Source organism: Gymnogyps californianus, chromosome 1 (genome assembly GCF_018139145.2).
Source record: "Gymnogyps californianus isolate 813 chromosome 1, ASM1813914v2, whole genome shotgun sequence".
Taxonomy (NCBI): domain Eukaryota; kingdom Metazoa; phylum Chordata; class Aves; order Accipitriformes; family Cathartidae; genus Gymnogyps; species Gymnogyps californianus.
The window spans coordinates 33,051,454-33,071,560 of NC_059471.1; the positions used below are offsets into that span (position 1 = coordinate 33,051,454).

The following is a 20,107-nucleotide window of genomic DNA, read 5'->3' on the forward strand; positions in this document are numbered from 1 at the left end:
AGTGGTCGAATTACAAGCAGAAAAATGCAAAACATTTGTCAACAATTATTCTTTTTTTTTTTTTTTCATAGAAATATCCCTGTTGACAACTTCCCAGGCAGCTCTAGGGATGCATTTTCTTTTCTTTATATTTCATTTCATCTAAGTTGCGAGCTAGGATTTAAGTGCCAAATATCTTCAGTTGATATGAGAGGAATTTGAAATATCTTATCTCTAGAGGCCTGTGATTGAGTCTAGCAGCACCTGGAAATCTCTATTGACAGACACCCAGCAAGCCGTCCTCCGTAGATGGGTAATATTAAAATAACATAGCGTGCATCACAGCTTGCAGTATAAATGAAAACCCCACACAGGTACACAAATGCTGGGTAGGGGTTCTGTAACTAGTGCACTTGTGTAACGGTTGGGATTACTCTGACCAAACGTAAACGTCTGTTGCAGCGATGTCTATATATGAGCAGGTCACCCCAGGCTCCCTTTACAGCCGGTTGAGGGAAGCAGGCACTTCTGGGGCACAGTTCACCTCACCCTCAAATAGACAGCTAAAACAGGACTCATGAAGCCTGTCCAACAAGTGTCCATCTCTTTCCATTGACTGTACTGGGACCCTGGGGTTACTAAATCAGATGTTGACATAAAGGAGATGAATCCTACCTTATTTGCTTAAAACATGCTGTAACTTGGAGGAGAAAAAAAGTTTTAAGTGCAGGAAATAATTTGCCATGTGCTCATTTTAAAAGAACAATTACATATGAGAGCATGTCTTATGTAAAGGAATTTATTTTAAGAGTATGTTTTTAAACAGTGTATATTTATGTGCATCCTACCTCAAGGGAATAATTTTGAACAGAATTAGGAGTTTTGTTTTATTTTTTTAATGAATGGCTGCAATTATAAGGCAGTTCATGCTCTGCTTAAATTAGATTCCATTGCTGCATTTCTTCTACTATTTATCTACTAAATAAAAAATAAATGAACAATCTGGTATAAAAATCTGATTTTCTAAGTGAACCTCTGATTGCTCAGAAAAAGTCACTGCATTCTGGATGAAGAAAATTAATTCACAGTGAGTTACCTTACGCCAGTCACTGAGTAGTCAACTCAAGAATATAAAAGTTAGAAATGAAGGTGAAATAAGGAAATTTTAAAACTGTAGAGAAAAGATTTTATTAACTAATGTACTCCTGTTATGCATATATTACCCTCTAGCATTTTTTAATGTATCTTCTAATTATGTAATCAATGAAGATGCTGATGTTTACCAATGAAAGGATTTTTTCCTGCTAGTACAGAGCCATGAATTAACTATAGCAGGCCCACAGACCTCTGCAGCTCCCTGGAAGTATAATGTGTTGAAAACAGGTTTGCAGCATGTCCTTTTAAATGGGTTGAATCTATGTGGCAGAAGGATGGCATGTTTATTAACATCCCTTACAGACACCAACTGTGCCCGATAAAAACAAAACAAGGGGAAGGGTGTTTTAATTTAATACAGACTCTATAGCAAAACACACAAACATGTACTGGGGAGAGATTAAAGCAAGAAAAAGGGAGAATGTTTCTGTGCAACTGATTTTCCTCATGCGTCTCCGTGAAACATTTTTGCTCAGTTCTGCATACTGTTTCTTCACAGGTTACGGTGTACCTCTTCAGAGCTGCTTCTGTGTATCATTTCTCCCAACTTCGCTGTTCGTGTCTTGACCTAGATTGAATGGGATAATTTACTCTAAATGGTACTTCAGTGTTGGGTGATAAATTATGTGTGATGATATAGATAATGATGTCTACAAGGAAAAAAGAGGAACATTCAGCTGTAGTTACTCTCTACTCACAATCAGCCGCATCCTTGGTGTTAACAGACTAGTGCCATCCGCAGGGTGACCTGACTGTACAGACTGTTGGAAATTGCATGCTAACATTGCCAGAAGCCATTACAGGTTATTCTTATTGACTACTGTAATTATAATAAACATTATGTTCCAGGGATGAGTTCTTGGCTGTATTGGATCCGTGACATCCAGCTCCCATGCATTTCAGCAGGCTGAAGATTTTGCCTAAGCCTTTTGGAGAGACTTATCCTAGTGTTTTCTTGCAATGAAGAGGCTTTGCATGAGTCTTGTTTATATCTGGCTTTTTTGAGGCCCATATTCAGCCAACCTCACTCATAAGAGCCACTTAATACATACCTGCCGCATACATATCCAGCAAAGCTTGGAAGTGGAGTCTAATCCAAGGGGACAATATGGAAAGAAAAGATGCCCATCTGACTCTTCCTCCCCTGAGACAATTACTTAATGAATGATGATGATGAATCACATGTTAATATAAAGTCACAACAAATACATCATCGTACAAAGGGAGGGTGTTATGATGCTCTTATTTTGCAAATTTTTTCAGGGATCTTTGGTGAACATGCCTATCCAGCTGTGGAGAGCAAATCCTATTGCTGTAGCTGAAAGCATGTTTCAGTTAATAAGATGCTAAAGATCAGGCAATGTAAAATCTATTCTTCACAGGCTGTGGGCACAGAGCATGTCACTCATCCTCTCTGTACTTTAGGCTCCTCGCCTTTTAGGGAAGTGATTACTGATTCAGAATAAAAGCCCAAATCGTCACTTAAGAATTAGTATTTCATTATTCTTTGTACATGGAAAGCAGAGTCTTACAAACTATGCCCCACATTTCTGTATCCTGTAACACAGTTGGCTGGGTTTAATATTTTCCAATTTTCATTTTAAGTGTCTTTGGTTACAACTATACTACTTCTCCCCACCATAACTGTATACCTTCTCCTATAGAAAGGTATACCTACCATCTAAAACATATGTAAAGAAATCTAACCAACAAGGACTAGATGAGATGAAGTTCAAAATGATTTGTTGGGAAATGGAAGTTTTATAGAATAAAATCTTGGGGGAAAAATGAGATCGAATTGCACAAAAATGGTTCCACAGGAAGACACTCTGTTGTGATAACATTTTCTTGCAGTTCAGCCTAAATGAGACTTAAAAAGAAATGTGTCCTCTTAATCCTGATGAAGCCAGAAGTGTAATGGGTGCTGCACTAAGAGTCTTCCGAGGAAGCTGAGAGCACTGTCAGAAGAAAGAAGATTACTTGGGGAGGGAGCGCACAAAATCTAGCCACCAGTTTTGGCAGTCTTTCTGCAGAGAAATATAACTTTAGTTACCTGAATCGTAAACATAAAGCTGTAATCCTGGTGTTTGCCTGGATTCATCTGGAATCCTTTAAAAAAAAATATGTAAAACAAAACACAGACAAATAATGCAAAACAAATACAGACACATCATCTGTTCAAAGCAGTTCCTTGTAATTAATCAGTGCTTTGAGGTGGAATTGTTCAGCCTCGTCATTGTTCATTAATTAAGAATGTGATGTTAGTGAAATCTGTTGACAAAAGTACGGCTGAGCCCAAGCTCTAAGACTGAGCTTTTGGCCGAGCGGATTAATGCGGACACATTTCATTTCCTCAGTCGGTCCAGCAACACAGAGGTCTCCTCACTCCCGCATTAAGGTCATTCCATATCACTGAACAGCTTAAGGGAGACGTTGTGAACGCAAGGAGTCAGGCCACAGGGAAGGTGGTGTGTGTGTGATTTTTGTTGTGAGAAAGCTATTAAAATAAGCAGAAGACAAGTCTTGAAGGAAGATTTATGTAGCTTCACATGGCAGTATTGGCTTCCTACATCTGATAGGACAAAGGACCCAAAAGTTGCCTGAAATGATATACTGCAAGCAGGATTTATGGTGATTTTAATGTGACACAGAGCAGAAAATGTGTTCTCGGCAGGATATTTATGCCTGCAATTTAAAACCTGTGCTTTGATTGTTCTAGATGATAGCAAGTTTTCAGAGGCCATCACAGTGCTACTTACCTGGATTGAGCGAGGTGAGGTGAATCGTCGCTCTGCAAACCAGTTTTATTCGATGGTGCAGTCAGCCAACAGCCACGTCCGCCGGCTCATGAACGAAAAGGCTGCTCATGAGCAAGAAATGGAGCAAGCCAAGGAGAGTTTCAAAAATGCCTTAACAGGGATCCTCACTCAATGTAAGTAACTCCTTTTTGTCCAGTGTTGTTGTAGTGATGGTGGTGGTGGTGGTAGTGGTTTTTTTATCTTTTTGTTTGTTTGTTTGGGGGTAAGTAGTTGCAATGCAGTCATATTCTACTTCATATCCTATTCCATACTCTATGGCAATTTGGAGGAACAAGGACCATTCCTAAGAGCTTATTTCTCAAGGTGAGCAAAGTTTCAGTAGTTTTTTTATTAATAGATGAAGATGTGCTCTATGCATAATGTCTACTGTTGCGTAGACATAACGCTTCAGGAACGGACCAGACAGAAGCCTCCCTGCTCTAAGCAAAGATCATGCCTTTGTGGAGAGAAGTGATATGTAGCCTGTGCATTGCAGCTAGTTAACTAGGCCAATTACAGAATAGAGGACCATTAGGTTATATTTTTAGCCTGGGTTTAGGTAAAAGGAAGTAGGATTCAGCAACTTTTAGGGATACATTCACAGTGTACAGGTCACCCCCACAGTAGAAGAATATGCTGTACTGCTGCTGGCATCAGGACTGCTTGGCTGATACAATGCCAGTATTAATTTGGCAGATAAACTGCCTTAAATATTTAGTGCTGGCAGCTATTTCCTTAGTACAGAAATATAATCAAAGAAGTTACCTTAATGAGGTTCCTCATAAAACAATAATCATCAGCATACTTGCCTAGAAGTGTTCTTCAAAAGGAAAGAAGAGAGGAGAAGAGAGGAGAAGAGAGGAGACGAGAAAAGAGACGAGACGAGAGGAGAAAAGAGGAGACGAGAGGAGAAAAGCGAAGTGAAGCAAAGCGAAGCAAAGCGAAGAGAAGCAAAGCGAAGAGAAGCAAAGCGAAGAGAAGCGAAGCGAAGCGAAGCGAAGCGAAGAGAAGAGAAGAGAAGAGAAGAGAAGAGAAGAGAAGAGAAGAAGAAAGGATAAAAAAGAAAAGACAAGAAGAAAGGAGAAAGAAAACTAATTTCATTGTTGCTGGTTTTTAACATGGCTGCTCATGGCTGCTCAAGCAAGAGGCTTTATGGTACTAAAAAGGGTGGAGCCTGAAGCCAGCTCTCATATGCAAGTTGAAAACAAAACCCAAGACTATTTACCAGATGGAGGGCAATGCATTTGTTACATTGTAATTTCTGAATCACACCCCTAATCTTTACATTAAAAAAAAAAGCCCTAAAGGCTTTTCTGCAATATTTTTCTGGTCCCTCAGTGGTCATCCTTCAGAAGTTAAGGCTGAAGGCAGAAGTTTGGATGGACTTGCCTGGGTTAGGAGAGCAGCCCCTGGAAGCTTCCTGCGTATGTGATGGAGAGCTCAGCATCTCAGAAGACCAATTCACCCCAGGGCACATGTCCTTCTAATTTAAGAGCTTAGGAAGAAAGATTCTGGGCTAAAGGCATTTGATTTCTGAGGACATATGTTCAGTGAGTAAATTTTAAAGAGCAGCTAATTCCCTTGGTAATTTGCTAGGCAATGTTGTCTTCCATCTCAGCATCTAAAAGGCAGTGTGAGGAGCAGAGACGCAGGCACCATGCATGGCTGTGCTGTTCAGTTCACACCAGGGCCTCTGTAGTTTTGTGTGCAACAGCCAGCCCTAGCATTCGGAAATGCCTTCTTCAGCTGCATTAAAAAAAAATCCCCCATTGTCAGCAGGCTGAACTTTAGTTAAATCAGTCTAAACTAGCCCGTTTGTCACCAACTGTTGTAGAACATCTGTCACTTGGAAATAGAGATCCCTGTAGTTTCAGGTGGAAACTTGCAGTTTTGGCTATCTGGTTTGTTCCTGTAATGTGCTGAATGCTGAACTTACAAAAACAGAAATAGGTCTGGCTTCAAAACATGAGTTTCAGAGTGCCACAGTCACAGCAATGCCTGGAAGAAGAGAGTTTCTGACAGATCTGGCCTAGGAGGACAAGGTCAGCAAAAAAACAGGCTCAGGGAAAGGTATTACACTCTGTGGATTTTATAAGAACAAATTTTACGAGCTTTCCAGATGCTCCACATTGGTTATTTTATAAACATCATAAACATTGGCCATTATTAACATTAATGTGTCTTATTAAAATTCTCTGCAAAGTTGCTACGAACAGATGGATGATGGTTTTGCTTTACACGTGTATATGCCTGAGATTGCTAAACATGGAGACTGAGAAATGAGCTTCCCTTTTTCAAGAATTTTCCTGTATTTGAATTGATCTGAGGAATGTTTTTCATGCATCCTTTTCCATTGTTTTCCCACAGCCCTGTATAATTGGTTACAATGTCACTTGCTTTATGAAGAAGAATTTGAAAATACTAGATGTCCAAAATAGGTGTGTGTGGTCTATTAAATTCTACAGAGTGGCAAAAAACCACTTCTGCCATTCTGCAGTAAAGATCCAAAAGTCTAGTGTAATGCTGCAGCTGTGTGGCCATTTGACATAAATATTACAGTATTTTTAAAATACCGTGTGGCATTCCTCTGTCATGAACTAGGTCAGATGTCCAACTCCGAGCTGACCATTCTGGGCTTTCTTTGCAGTCAGCAGAGAAAAATAAGCATCTGCAGGGAATGAGTCATCAGACCAACCTCGTGGTGCTCTTCCAGTGAGATAAATCATCCCTTGGAGATGTCATTTTTTCTCTGCTGCCCATAGAGGATTTGCAGGAGGCCTAGCTCAGAACCAGATGTCCAACTTTTTACAGGCCTTGTTCAGAGCAGATTAATCCCACTTACTGTGTGTAGTCTTGGACATAGAAGGACGTAGCGTAAGGGAAGAACTCGGAGTTAGATGAAAATGTCAGCCTTGTAGCAGTGGATGTTATGGGGAGTGAGGAAGAAATACTTTAAGAAAATGGGCTTCAAGTGCACTCACCTGGAACACACACACTGTCTCTGTGGGTCTCAGTATAAAATGCTTTCTTATTAATGAGGATTAGTGTGGTCAGAACATTTCAGCTTATGGCCCAGCTACTAAAGAAGTACAGGTATTGAAATCCCTGCTACAAATTTCTGCCTGGAGGTATTTAGAAGATTACCAAGCGGATTACCCCTAAAAATTTGGGTCAAGTGTTCAGCACGTGAATTAATTACCTGACCAAGATACTTGTGCCAGGATAATCTGTGAAATAAAGTGTATTACTGCTGTCACATCACCAATTTATAGCCCCTGATTTAAGTTCTACAGGGAGTCTTAGCCTTGTTATGGTGCTTCTTCAGTTATTTAAGGGATAAAGAGAGAAAAATATCCACTTCCTTCTCTTTTATTAAATTATTTATTTTTTCTAGATTTGACTCTGTGCTTAAAATATCGATTGTTTTCCAGGATTTTGGATAGTTCTGTCTTTGTGGTCTAATTTCTAAATTCTTCCACTTTGCTTCCACAGCACAGTTACATGTGACACTGCTCCCTGACTTGCCATGCATCTCCGTTTCATTTCCTCCCAAACCACCTTTTCAGCCTAAGGCTTATAGATGTTGATCCTCATGTTTAAGAAAAATGGAAGCCCTAGAGACACCCGTGTTGGGCTGTTTTTTAGACTACACCAAAGCTGCAATTCTCTCCTCTGACTTTCTCCTCCATGCACTGTAAACTTCTTCTACCTCTTATTGAAGTTTCAGACTATTTAGTGCAGTCTCCCTTGACAACATTTTCAAAAGTAGCTATAGGTGAGTGAAGGTCCAAAATCCCATGTTCAAAAATTAGTTTGATATCTCAAGAGTCAGACACACAAAAGGGTGGAAGTGCCCCAGTATGCAAGTAGGTAGGTACACAGTGTAATGAACAGAAGTGCCCCACAGCTGGGTACTGAGCAGCTTATGACACTCATTTATTTGGTAATTTTTGTCAATTTTACTAATGGATGACTCTTCAAGGGTGTTAGGCACCAGGTCCCTGTCAGGGTCTATGAATCAGTCTCTCGCGTGCCTGTGGGGGAACAGTGGGAGGGTGGTTTTTATCATGGAGCCCCCTGGCCAGATTACTTCCTTGTCATGTGGTGGCCTTCACTTTCATTCTCTCCTTGACCTTCAGGGAATTTCAGTGCCTAGTGATCAGGATGATCTTTTGGAAAGAGGTGTTTAAATACCCTGAATGCCAGTGAAGGAACTGAACTTAAGCCGCCTTCCTTCCAAGAGTGCTCTAAATCGTGAGGTCTGGTGCTCTGAAAGGTGGTATTGACCTTCCTTAGGGCATTTGACAGATGGCTTTTAGGCACCTAATCCAGAATGATGCCAGCTGGAGGGAGATGACTCCCTGTCTCCTGTAGCACTGCACTGAACAGAGAGAACCGCTGCATCTATGGCACATCCCCGTCTAGGGGATGCGTATGTATAGTCTAGCAGCTAGTTAAGGCAGTGGCCTCATATGTATTCCCAAGCGTGAAGCCCTTCCCCTGTACTTTGTAGTACGCCTGAGCCTTTAACCCACCACAGCTGATTACAGATAATCACCAGGGTCTTAGAACTTGTGTAAAAGCCCTGAGTGTTAAAATGTGAGTCTGAAGGTGTGGATAGACACACGGTTCATCCTACAGGGCAAGCTGGAGTATAAACCTACAGAGTCATTTATTCCAGTGTAACTCATCACAGATGTGTCCTTACCTCCTGGTGGACATGAGGTTGCTGGAAAGGGAAGCCAGTTCCCAGCGACCCTGGGATCCCTTTGTGCATTAGCTGGCATCAGGGAGAAGAGATGTGCTGCAGGTTCTCACCCCTCCTTGGCAAGCAGTAATTAGCTCATTGACTCTCAGTAAGCAAGTTTTGAAAACGGAACGTAGACCCCCTAAATCACTTAGACATGTTTAAAGGTTGCCATCCTGAATTTCATTCACAACGGCTAAGTGACAACCCTACTGTTGGCATTAGGCAAGCCAGTGGCAATCCAGTGTAGCAATTCCCAGCACTCAGTAGTCAGGGCCAGTATACACCAGTAGGCCATCCTGGTATTTCCAGGGGACCTTGTGGACAAGCTGCATACCGACACCTTTTTCTTCTGTTTCAGCTACTAAATATCATGCCATCATAAGAAGCAGTAAAAGCAAAACTGTTACAAAGTTTAACGCAATTTATAAGTGACAGGATGCAATCTTCAGTAGTACTGCTGGAGTATTTGTAAATTGCAAAATAGGTTTTTTCACTAACTAAAAAGAAAATGTGGGATCTTTTTCTTGGTACAGTTCTAATTATGGTCAGGGACCAAAACCTTGTAGTTTTTGGCCACTTATGAAGTTTTAAAATACAAGGATTCATATCTGTTGATAAAAGTGGCATTATTAATTCTTTCAAAGAAGGAAAGAGACAGCATCCAAGTGAATCCCTATGTTGCATGGACAATAAGCTGACTTCTGAGAGGGTCAGAAGAAGCACTGCAATTTTCATTACGTCACTGGTGTACCTTTGCCACAAAAGCCATGGTGGTGGCAGAGGAAAAGCCATCTGTACGTGAGTGGTATCCCAGCTTTGCAAGGTGCTATGATCAGAGTGATATGCTATAGTGCTCTGAATCTAACAGCTCCCACGTGGGCGCACTACGGCACTATGCTGATATGGGTGAGGAGGGAAGCAGGGAGGCACACGGAGCAACTGGAGTGTTAGGCACCATCTAAAGCAAGTGCACAGCACCATCAGCCAGAATTTTATGGCAACTCTACCTGCCATTGCCTGCTTTGATTTTTTGAAAATGATCTCAAGATCTGAACTGCATAGTCCAGTTCCAGTCATCGTGTAGATATTCTTCCCATCTTGCTATGGAGAGAAAGTAATTTTCACTCCACAGCCTAATATACAGGGTGCCTGCCACTTCTTTCTGTTGCCAGTAAGCTTGTTTGCTTCTTGCATTGCATGTAAAGGTGTACATGGAAGTAAAAACAAAGATATACTCATCTTTCAAGAAGTTCTGAAACCAAAGAAACCCGGAATTATGAGATGATTATGTAGTTTACCTGCTTAGCTTGTTGCTAAGCATCCTGAGCCCTTTTATTTGTGACACAGGAATACGTACACCTTTGAGCTAATTCAGTAGGGCTGTTCATTAAGGAGAATCAAAGGTTTGGGGAGAAGACTGTGTGTCGTGTCCCTCTCCTTGGGAAGGTCAGGATTGTCACCTCGAGTTTTCTCTCCCTTCCCACTGAAGGACTTTAGTTCTGTATTAGAGTACTCTTTTTTCAAATAGCTGGTAGGTATCTGATATAAATTTCCCTCCTCCCCCACCCCCCCCAAAATAAATTGAAGTTAAATAATTCTGAAGGGAAATGCATTCTCAACAGACTGAATAAAATTCTCCTCTCTTCAGGTTTGATCATTTACATTCTCTGATCTCTCTGGATATGATTTAATCTGTTTTAACATCATCAGTGCCTTCACAGATATAATCTGAATTTTTAATATAAAAAAAGGAAGAAAAAAATTAAAAATCCTTTTTGAGCTTTCTTCAAAAAAGGATTGGGATCAGTTTTGTTTTTCTCATTACAGGTTCACTTCAAAAGTTGCTCTCTTACTTTAGAAAAGGTAGAATTTATTTTGATATGATGGTGATTACTAAAATCACCATTTTATCTGATTTACTTTAAATTCCGTACTGCAGTCCTTTTTCCCAATAATCCTTCCACTTTTTAGTATATTCTCTTAGTACTAAAAATGAACCCAGTTTCATTACAGATATTGAAAGCATCCTGGTTAAAATTCTCTTAGCAGTCAGACTTTTTATATACATTCATGCTTTCAGAGTATTCTTTCAATTGCCCTGCATTAATAACAACTTTTAAAAGGATTTTCCTGCTCTTTAATTGTCCAGTCTTACAGTCTTTCTTTCGTTTGCCAGTGACTAATTCAAAAATCTGAGCTTACTTTGTGTGCAATTTTTAGGTCATCATTAAGCTCTTTGTGAAAGAGACTGAGTCATATAATGTGTTTTTACAGTGCAGCCCAGATCTCAGTTGGTGTCATAGAATGCCACTATAATACAAATAAAAACATTAATCATTCATGTCATTAGTTGCCACTATTACTTTCTACCTTGATGTATTTGTAAAAAAAATTAAATACAAAATAACCTCCACAATCCATCCAGTCCCTTTTGATTAGCTCATTTAGTCAGTGTGCTCTTTGCTTGCTTCTGTACTGATAATTTATCCAGTAAAGCTCAGCTAGGTATCTCTATTCTTTTTAAATTTTCCTCCCATTTTCCATCTCATGTACACACATGTTCTCAAAAGCATTTCTGTCCAGGATGCTGCGGCAGTGGCAGAGAATAGAGATGAAAGACTCCATTTCTATTTTACCGTGCATTCTTATAATTCCTCCCCACTTTCTGGCAGTATAGCCCTTTGTGGTTGCAACCTGTAGCATTTCAGATGATAGCTTATTCCTTTGTGTTTCATTTTCTTTGAATTTCTTTGTTCCTTCCATTGTCTGTAGCCTTCACTCCACCTAAAGTCAATAGGAATCTTGGTATCAATTTAAGCGGAGCCAGAATTTCAGTGGAAGCTCTTCTCCTGTTATTTTTAAGACTTTTTTTTTTTTTTAATGTAGGCCATTAAATATGCATGGTGTTTTATAGCAAAATAAAAACACTGCCTCCCAAGAGATTTCAGTCTAAGGCCCCATTTTGACAACTCATGCCACTTGCCTGGATCCTGCAGGATCTCCTAGATGATGAAGCAAGGTTCAAAGCAAAGAAGCATGTACGTGAATCACATGGAAATCTGTGCTTGGCTTTGAGCTGCCTTGCTGAGTAGAGATGGAGGTAAGGGCCTGATGCTTCACAGAACTGAACTGTAAATGTTGTATGGAAATGAACAATGAGGGATGAGAGTAAGATATTGGAGCAAGGAAGGAAAGATGGAGGTTTCACCCAAAAGGTTTTCTGAGTTGGCTGTGCATATCATGTGGTCTGCACATCTAAAACGTTCAAGCTGCTTCTAAGTGAGTGAATAAACCTTATAAATATGAATATGAATATGAATAACCCTATGCAACTATGACTGGTTGATATACTACTCCCTTCAATAGGCACTAGTCTTGCTTCACGTCAAATCACTGGATTTGTCCCAAATGGTGTAGTTTGTGATGATGACAGAGATGTTATGGGGGAAGGAAAAGAGTTTTGGAAAGGGAGAGACTATGTGTGAGAGAAAGATGGACACACACAGAATAAGGGAACAAAAATACAGAAGAAAGATGAGACTGGAGGCAATAACCAAAGAGAGAAGAGGACAAGTCATGGCAGGCAAGGGAACGTAAGGTACGGCAACAAATGGAGAAGTAAATGTTCCCACATAAGATGTGTGAGATGATTTTTTTTGATTGCCAGAAGATGCTATGGCTGTTGAAGCCTCCTCATCCACCTCTCTGTTCTTTTTCTTCAGCAAAAGAAACCATATTATGCCCAAAACAAACATAGCCCTCCTGATCTCCTAGGAGCATTATAATCTGCAAGATCTCTGGACAATTATTACTTAGAGAGAGTCCCTTCACTTAATGGGACCTGCCAGAATTCAGTCACATTTATGATGTTGCTTCATCTCAGAGTTCCCTTGGGGTTCTTTTTTTGGACAGGCTTACCAAAAATAGTTGTTCCTACTTTTGCTATTTTTAAATCTGAGAACTGAAAAAAAGGTCTGCCTAACCATAAATAACAATGAGAACAGCTAATTAAATGCAGTGCATTGCGGATGGCTTATAATCCTGTCAAGCTGATGAAGAAAGTAGCATTTATTTAATCTTCCTTTGAGTTAGCAGGATGGGGGGGGTTGTGTGTGTAAGGGGGGTTTTTTTTTGTTGTTTTTTTCTGAATGTCAACACAAGGTCCATAAAGTCTGTTCTGTAATATAAGACGGTGGCATTAAAAGAGCAGGTACTGTACATTTGTACCTGCCCTACTGTGTTGTGCTGGCCTGATGTCAGGTTCCTGTTTGTTGAGAAATGACATGGAGGTGAAGTGGTCTTGTTGAGTCCAAGTGATTTATCACATGGCATGGCGCCAGCACTTGCTGTTACACCAAGCTGTCAGTTTCTTTATTGTAAATTAAACCACGTTTCACAACCTAAAAAATTTTCAGAGCTTTTTTGTAGACAGATTTTCTAGCAATACCTTGCAGGGCAAAGTGGACTCTCTTTTATCAGAGTTTTTTTATTTCAAAGTTTAACAAGGAATGTTCTTCCATTTCTAGAACTATTAATTGTTGCTATACATACCTCACACAAGTTACTGTACAGGTTTCAGCATAAATCCTGAAAATGGGGCATTTTCAGTATCCCTATAATGCTCCTTCTTTTACTCTTCCTCATTGGGTTTCTTAGCTGAAAGAAGAAGAAAGGAAAACAACAGCTGCTGACACTGAGGTTTGATGTTTTTACAAGACCAGGGATTATAATTTGTGCTGTGGTATAAGTATTTTTTATTTTGTCCTTCATCTATGTGGAAGAATCTGCTTATTGTATTATGAAAAAATATTTCTTCCTGCATCACTCAGGTGTAGACCACTGACATTCACTCAGCCTCTTAACCCACGCAAGCATGTTGACTAGAACCAGTCTGAATCAGATGGAAGAGGAAGGGGGATCAACCATCAACCCAGGCACACCTCCTCCTGGTCTCAAACACTGTAGGCCTAGTCAAAGGGAAATGTAGAAATAATATAGTGTAATTTAGGGAGAGGACACTTAGAATTGTTTCTCGTTCTTTCTAGTATTCAGGTAGGTGAGACAGGGTAGACAGAAGAGGAAAACATCCTTCTTCCTCTGGTAAGCCTTGTAATGGCTCTCTGCAACACCAAGACCTCTGCATCAGGATGAGAGCAGAAAAGGTGAGACTGCTAGTAAAAGGTGACCCCACTGGCTCTGTCTATAGGATTAAATTAAGCTGAGCTAGGGCAGGCTTGTCCATACTGTTCAACCGTAAGAAAGTTGTTGCTCTGGGCCAGCTAGCATTTTCCCACACAACGTGGGTACAGTTTAGAGTTTGGTGCAGGCCAAGCAGTTTCCCTGAAAAGTATCTTTCTGGGGAGAGAGAAGGGTTGCTGCTGCAGGGACACTCAGCACGTTGTGCCAGTTGGTTTCAGGGAACGAGAATGGTCCCTGGCTGGTTTTGATCACTAGTACAGATGTAGTTGTTGGGAGTAGGGTAAGTTGAGGAATGGCAGCCTTGCAAGCTGACTTCCCACACAGCAAAACAATTTGGGAGATAAATCACTGGAGGCACCATTCTCTTGGTCTGTCCAAAAAGGTGGAATTTGTGGGTATAATAGAGAAGTCCTATTGTTTTCTCCTTTATCATGCTATGTCTTAAGACTATGTCTTAAGGAACCTACAGCCACCCAGACAGCAAGCAGACCAAACAGTAGCCTCCTCTTCTCTGATGGAGTTGCAGCCATGATTCACCTTCTTTTTAATACCCATGGATTTTTTTTAATTAAAAAAACCCAACAACAAAAAAACCCAAACACAAAACCCCCACAAAACCAAACCCAAAACAAAACAAGGATGCCATTTATTTGTGGCAGTTGAGTCATTTTGCATAGCTGTCAAAATCTATGTCTTCATTATACAAATCTGTAATGACATTTGCTTACATACCCAGCTGATGACCAGCGGTATGCTTCACTAGGACCCATTATCCCTTGCATTATCTGCAGTCTTCTCCAGGGTGATATTTCCAACTTTTATGTTTTCCTCCTCTGCCAGTCAAAGGCAATCACATCTGTTTCTCCCTCTGTGGCATGTGAATTGGGTGACAGGGAGGGGCTGCAGGTTTTCAGCTGTAAATGTGTGAAAGGCAAATTCTTTTCTGAAAGTGAACAGTATCATAACCAAAAGAGTGAGAATTTGGCCCAGATTAATTAAAAAAATATATGTTTCTTTCATTACTCTGCAATCTGTCTACTGTTTCTCTTATTGATGTCACATGTCATTTGCCTATGTGCAATTTTAGCCTTGGACTTAATGCTAAGTTCTGTTCAGTATGTGACCAAATGCCTTTCAGACTTTTGCCAAAAATATTCTCTTTCCTATCCAAAACTGACCTGGAGACTCTAATTCATTCACTTACAGCATCTAGCCTTGACTACTGTAATTCCTTGGTTTGCTGGGCTTGGAGCCAAATCAATTGGCAGACTCCAGCTTAGTCAGAACTCAGCAACAAGGCTTCTGACCCAAACCACGCCAACTCTATATCCTCCCTGTGCTGCGAATCTATATTTGAAAAGCATGTTATACATTTACTGTAACAGTTTCCTTTACACTGTAATTTTATGGGTGGAATTTTTCTTTTACCTTGCATGTCAACTGTTGCACTCTTACAGAATTTTTCTGAGCTAAATTGCCATGTATTCTACTCTTGCACTTACAGTAATTTAGTGCAAAGCCCTTTTCATCCTGTATCCCTAATTGGTGGAATTTGGAGTGAAATTCTACATGAAATCTGATTATTTTATCTGCCAGTGATGACTTTTGTTTTTATATTAACACATTGTGTTTCAGTTTCTATTTTGTTTCTTTTTTATTGTAAGGCATTATAAAACATTTGATTGCTGATGTTCTTTATTATTGCATACAAGAAATTAAAAATAATCATGTATGCATGGCAGCTGATAATGTAATAAGGAAAGGAAAAATTGAGTACTTCTTGTCTCCTGAACCCAAGGAGAAATTTCAGCCTTCACTCAATCATGTATTTAAAATAGCCTGCTTGATAAATGTAATGGAGGGTAAAAGTATTCTCTCTACCTCTTAATCTACAGATGAGGCTATACTTTGGCTCTCATTTATTTCAGTTCTTCTCTGGTAGTATCATTTTCAAATATCCTGTATCAAATATTCTCTTGCCCTGGAGATATTCTAGTTTTCCCTTTAATCCAATCTTGTATGCAACTTCTGCAGGCATCGTTTAAGGGATTTTTGTTGTTGTTGTTGTTCCTAGTTTTTCTGATTGTTTTTACATTTATACTTTATAACAATACCCTATTCTGGTAGCATGTTTTATGGCAACAGAAACTGAGGTTTAAAATTTCTTTTAATATGCTTACTATGAGCTGGCACCTCTAATAAAGTGTATTGTAGTTACACCGCATTTGTTAAACATTGACACTTGCATATCACTCTAGGCTTAGTTGTTTGGGTCTTTTTAGTTATTTATAACTCAGCAGAAAAACAATTAGATAATAATCCTTTGTCTGAAACATGCCACATAAATTACCAGCTGCAGAATAAGTCATTAGGAAAGATGCAATTATTTACATCCTGTAAGTTATATTGATAGGAAAAACAATGATGTGGTATGGACCCTTCCAGAACAATGCAGTTCTTTAAACCCTAATTTAGTAAGGAAACAGCTTTGCATATGGTCAATGAAAATTTGATATAGTGTAGAACTTACCAACAGATGTTTGACAATGAATATTTCATGTTACTTAATAATCCTACTTACCAGTCACAGTTGACAGTACAGTGCATCCTAGAGTTCAAGGTGCCTTAGCGAGATAGATATGATCTGTTATTTCATTTTGGAAATTTCTTTCTGGAGGTCAGGAAATAGTCTGAAAACCATGGTCAGCAGTGAGACAGAGAATAACTATTTCACTCAGATTCTGCAGATATCAGCCCAAAATCTGGGGCCTCTCTTTGGCCAAATCTTACCCAGACATGGAGGAAAAATGAGTTAACTGGAGAGTTTCTCAGCTGATATAAACTCTGCTGGCTTCCCCTGAGGGATGAATCTACCATCTTTACAGGCTGTGCGCTGCTGGATCACTTACCCACACAAAGTTGATCCTGATCAGGGGTGGGTACATTATGTCTTGTCTTCCAATTACCCAGAGCACAGGAGTTATGCCAACTTTAGGCTTCCAGGGTGTCTGTGGGAGAACAAATGAATCTTGATGCGACATGAATTAACCTACGAACAAATGTGAACTGGCAGAACAGGTTAATATTGGATTGCCATCTCATAATACATGAATGCAGGATTTTGATGCAGTACAAAAAGATGTGAAGTCACTTTCCTGTACTGTCAAACCATGGACTTGGCTGCTCTTTAGCTCTCATGTAATGCTTGGAGACCTTTTAGGTTGGGTGTTACCTGTGGGTGTTTGTAACACTTCATAGCTTAGATTGCTGTGTATATTGAAATTGCTGTACGTACATTGACACTTTCTTTGAATAGAGAGTAGTGGGATGTTGGTCTTTGATAAGTACTAATTTAATATTCTCCTCTACATTTCCCTTTTTTTTTATTATTCCTAGCTGCCTATTGCATAAAGTTTCTTTAAATGCCTTGATTTTTAGCATCTAGTACTCATAGTATCCTAACTCCTTTAGTTTTTTTAATTCCTGAAAGTTAGGTAAGTGAAGGAGATCCTCTTTGTGCTCACTTTGTCTAGTGCAGTTATGCAAGAAAAACTCTTTGACATCTTCCTAGCTTGTGTTTCCATTGAGAAGAGTTTCTGAAATGATCAGATAATGACTTGTGATAAATCTTAGCACCTCTTCACAGAATGGAAATTAAACACTTTGAAGTTCAAATGTTTTTCAAAATTCAGATGATCTTAATACCTGTTAGTGGAAAATAGCAAACCAGCTCTTCCTCATATCTTTATGAATCTTTTCTACTTGAATTTCCACTTGCAAACTAAAACCAGATTGTTAATTAAGCAAGATTTTCTGAGCACCTGGGTCATCAACACAACGATAGTAATTAAATTCTAGCCTCAGTTTCTATACATATATTAATAGTGCTTTAGCATTTTCATTCTTTTCAAATTAATTGAATAAATATACACAGCATAACTTCCTTGATACATCCACCCTTCACTCCAAGCAAGTTCTAATAGGCTGAAATTATCACATCTGCTATTAAAACTTGAATGAATCACAAATGGATCAGATCATCCCAGTAGTTTTGAGGCACCTTCTTTAGTATGAACTACATATAAGTATTAATTTTAAAAGACTACATTTATTTTCTATGGCTTTAGAAGTTAATTAACCAGCCTTGATGATTGCAAAGAAAAACTTCCATATGTGATTCAAAATGTTGTAATCTTCCTGAATCTGAAAGCAGCCTGCAACAGTGGTAAAAAAAGAGAATATAAGAAATGTGCTCCTATTCAAGCAAGTGGGGTTAAATTTCAGATCTAGAGGTGAAAGATACATAACTGACTTACTAGGTGACCTCACCATTTTAGGAAAGATAGGTTGTTATGTATAATAAGATCCTCCACATCTGTGACTTGAGAGGAGGAGGAGAGCAGCCATCGATCAACTAGATGAGAGACCAGATCAGAGGGCATTACAGCACTCCTGCCACCATTTCTCAATGAAAGAGGTGGGAGGGAGGTGCTGCAAGCTGCAGCTTTACAAAACAGTGGACATAATTTCAGCCCAGGAATCTAAAGAGATAAATAGCCAAGAACCTTGACAAAGAGTTGAAGCATTTTTCAGTTTGAGTTCTTAGGTCAGCATAGCTGCTCACTCAGGAGCACAGCCCAGGTCAATTGTAGATAATCTGGATTTCTTGGTGGTTTTGCAGTTAACTGTGCTGGGATTAAAGCAATTTACATCTTGGTCAAAGCATTTCTAGGCAGGTCACTGTTGTGGAAGGACAATGTTGCTTGTAACTGATGTGAAGAGAAAGAAAAGAGTGTTGGGAGAAAAGTTTCTGATTTAGGATGAACGAGTAGCTAAAAACTTAAGGATCTTAATTGTCCTAGATAATTGACCTAAACATTGATGTCTGACTTCAGAACAAATTCATTATAGTTGAATGAGGGAAGCCCATTTCACATCTCTTCTTCATCTTATATGTACAAAAATGCGACTGTTCATGTACATAAACATACATAGGCCATGGACACAGGACAGAATGATCTACCACAGGTGAGCCCGTTTATATTAAATAAAAGAGAAGCAGCAGCTGCAGCTACAGAATGCAGCATTAATGTATGGTTTAGCCCTTCCGGTCTGCTGACAAATTCCCACTATCAGCTAGTCACCCTTCAAAGCAGAGCCTGCTTGTCTTTCACACTTCTGTTTGTACAGCCTGCTCATCTGTACGCAGCTGCCGCAGAGGGACATGTCAGGTTTATGCCTCGAATGTTATTTCTGTAGTCACATACCTATAGCCACACACGCAAAAGGCACGTGGCTGCACAAAGAGTTGTAGCAGACATCACGGGGAAGCAGCTGCATGCGTGTTTTTTGGTACATAGTTATAAGTTGTGTAGACTAAAGTTATGGAGACAGACTTGAAGGGAGACATCTCCAACATTGATAAAATGTAAGTACGAAAGACACATCATTGGATGGATATTGATGATGTTGTTTCAGTAATGACATCATCCATAGACTCCTAGTGTCTTTGCTTTGCTTCTCTATAGTGATCACAACATAAATTGCTTGTCTTGTTTGACTTCCTTGTTCACCAAAGTTGAGCAGATTGTCGCCGTTTTCAACGCTTCTACCAGACAAAAAGCTTGGGACCATTTCTCGAAAGCCCAGCGAAAGAACATAGACATTTGGCGAAAGCATTCTGAGGTTGGTGATTTTATTATTACTTTCTATCCATCATCTCACAGCTGGATTGACACAGAACGAGTGTGATTGTAGCTGGACATAGTGTATTCAGCAATATTTACAGCTACCGTTTTAGCTGTTAATCAACTGGCCATTATACAGTCTCATCTACAGTATGAATTACTCCCATTGCTCTCATTATGATAATAGTCATTAAATAACACTAAGACAGAGAGCAATGTGTTTTTATTTTTCATGCAAAATTTGGGAAATCATTGGAGGATTATGTTTACTATCTAAAATAATGAACTGAAGTAGTGAAATTAGGAACAATATTTTCAACTAAGGATAGAATTAAGAATTATTTCTGTAAAGTATCTTTTTAGGAGTCATCGTGATCTGTTTTTGAAAGAAGTATTCTGTAGCACAGATTTTTTTTTCTCATTGTGCCATCATATGGTCATTATAAGATGACTTTGCCTGAAAAAAAAATAGAGAATTTCCTTCCTAAGTAATGACTTACGCATATTAAGTCCAGAATTATGACATACTCCTTCCCATT

At 39.4% G+C, this 20,107-nt stretch overlaps 1 protein-coding gene across 1 annotated transcript in view; it reads left to right on the forward strand.

Moving 5' to 3' along the window:
• Positions 1 to 20,107, forward strand: part of ENOX1 (ecto-NOX disulfide-thiol exchanger 1) — a 371,798-nt gene that overhangs the window by 283,621 nt on the left and 68,070 nt on the right. The window contains exons 9-10 of the mRNA XM_050897187.1: positions 3,854 to 4,066; positions 19,460 to 19,566. Coding sequence (XP_050753144.1) covers positions 3,854 to 4,066; positions 19,460 to 19,566 — 320 coding nt within the window. The remainder of the gene's footprint in view (positions 1 to 3,853; positions 4,067 to 19,459; positions 19,567 to 20,107) is intronic.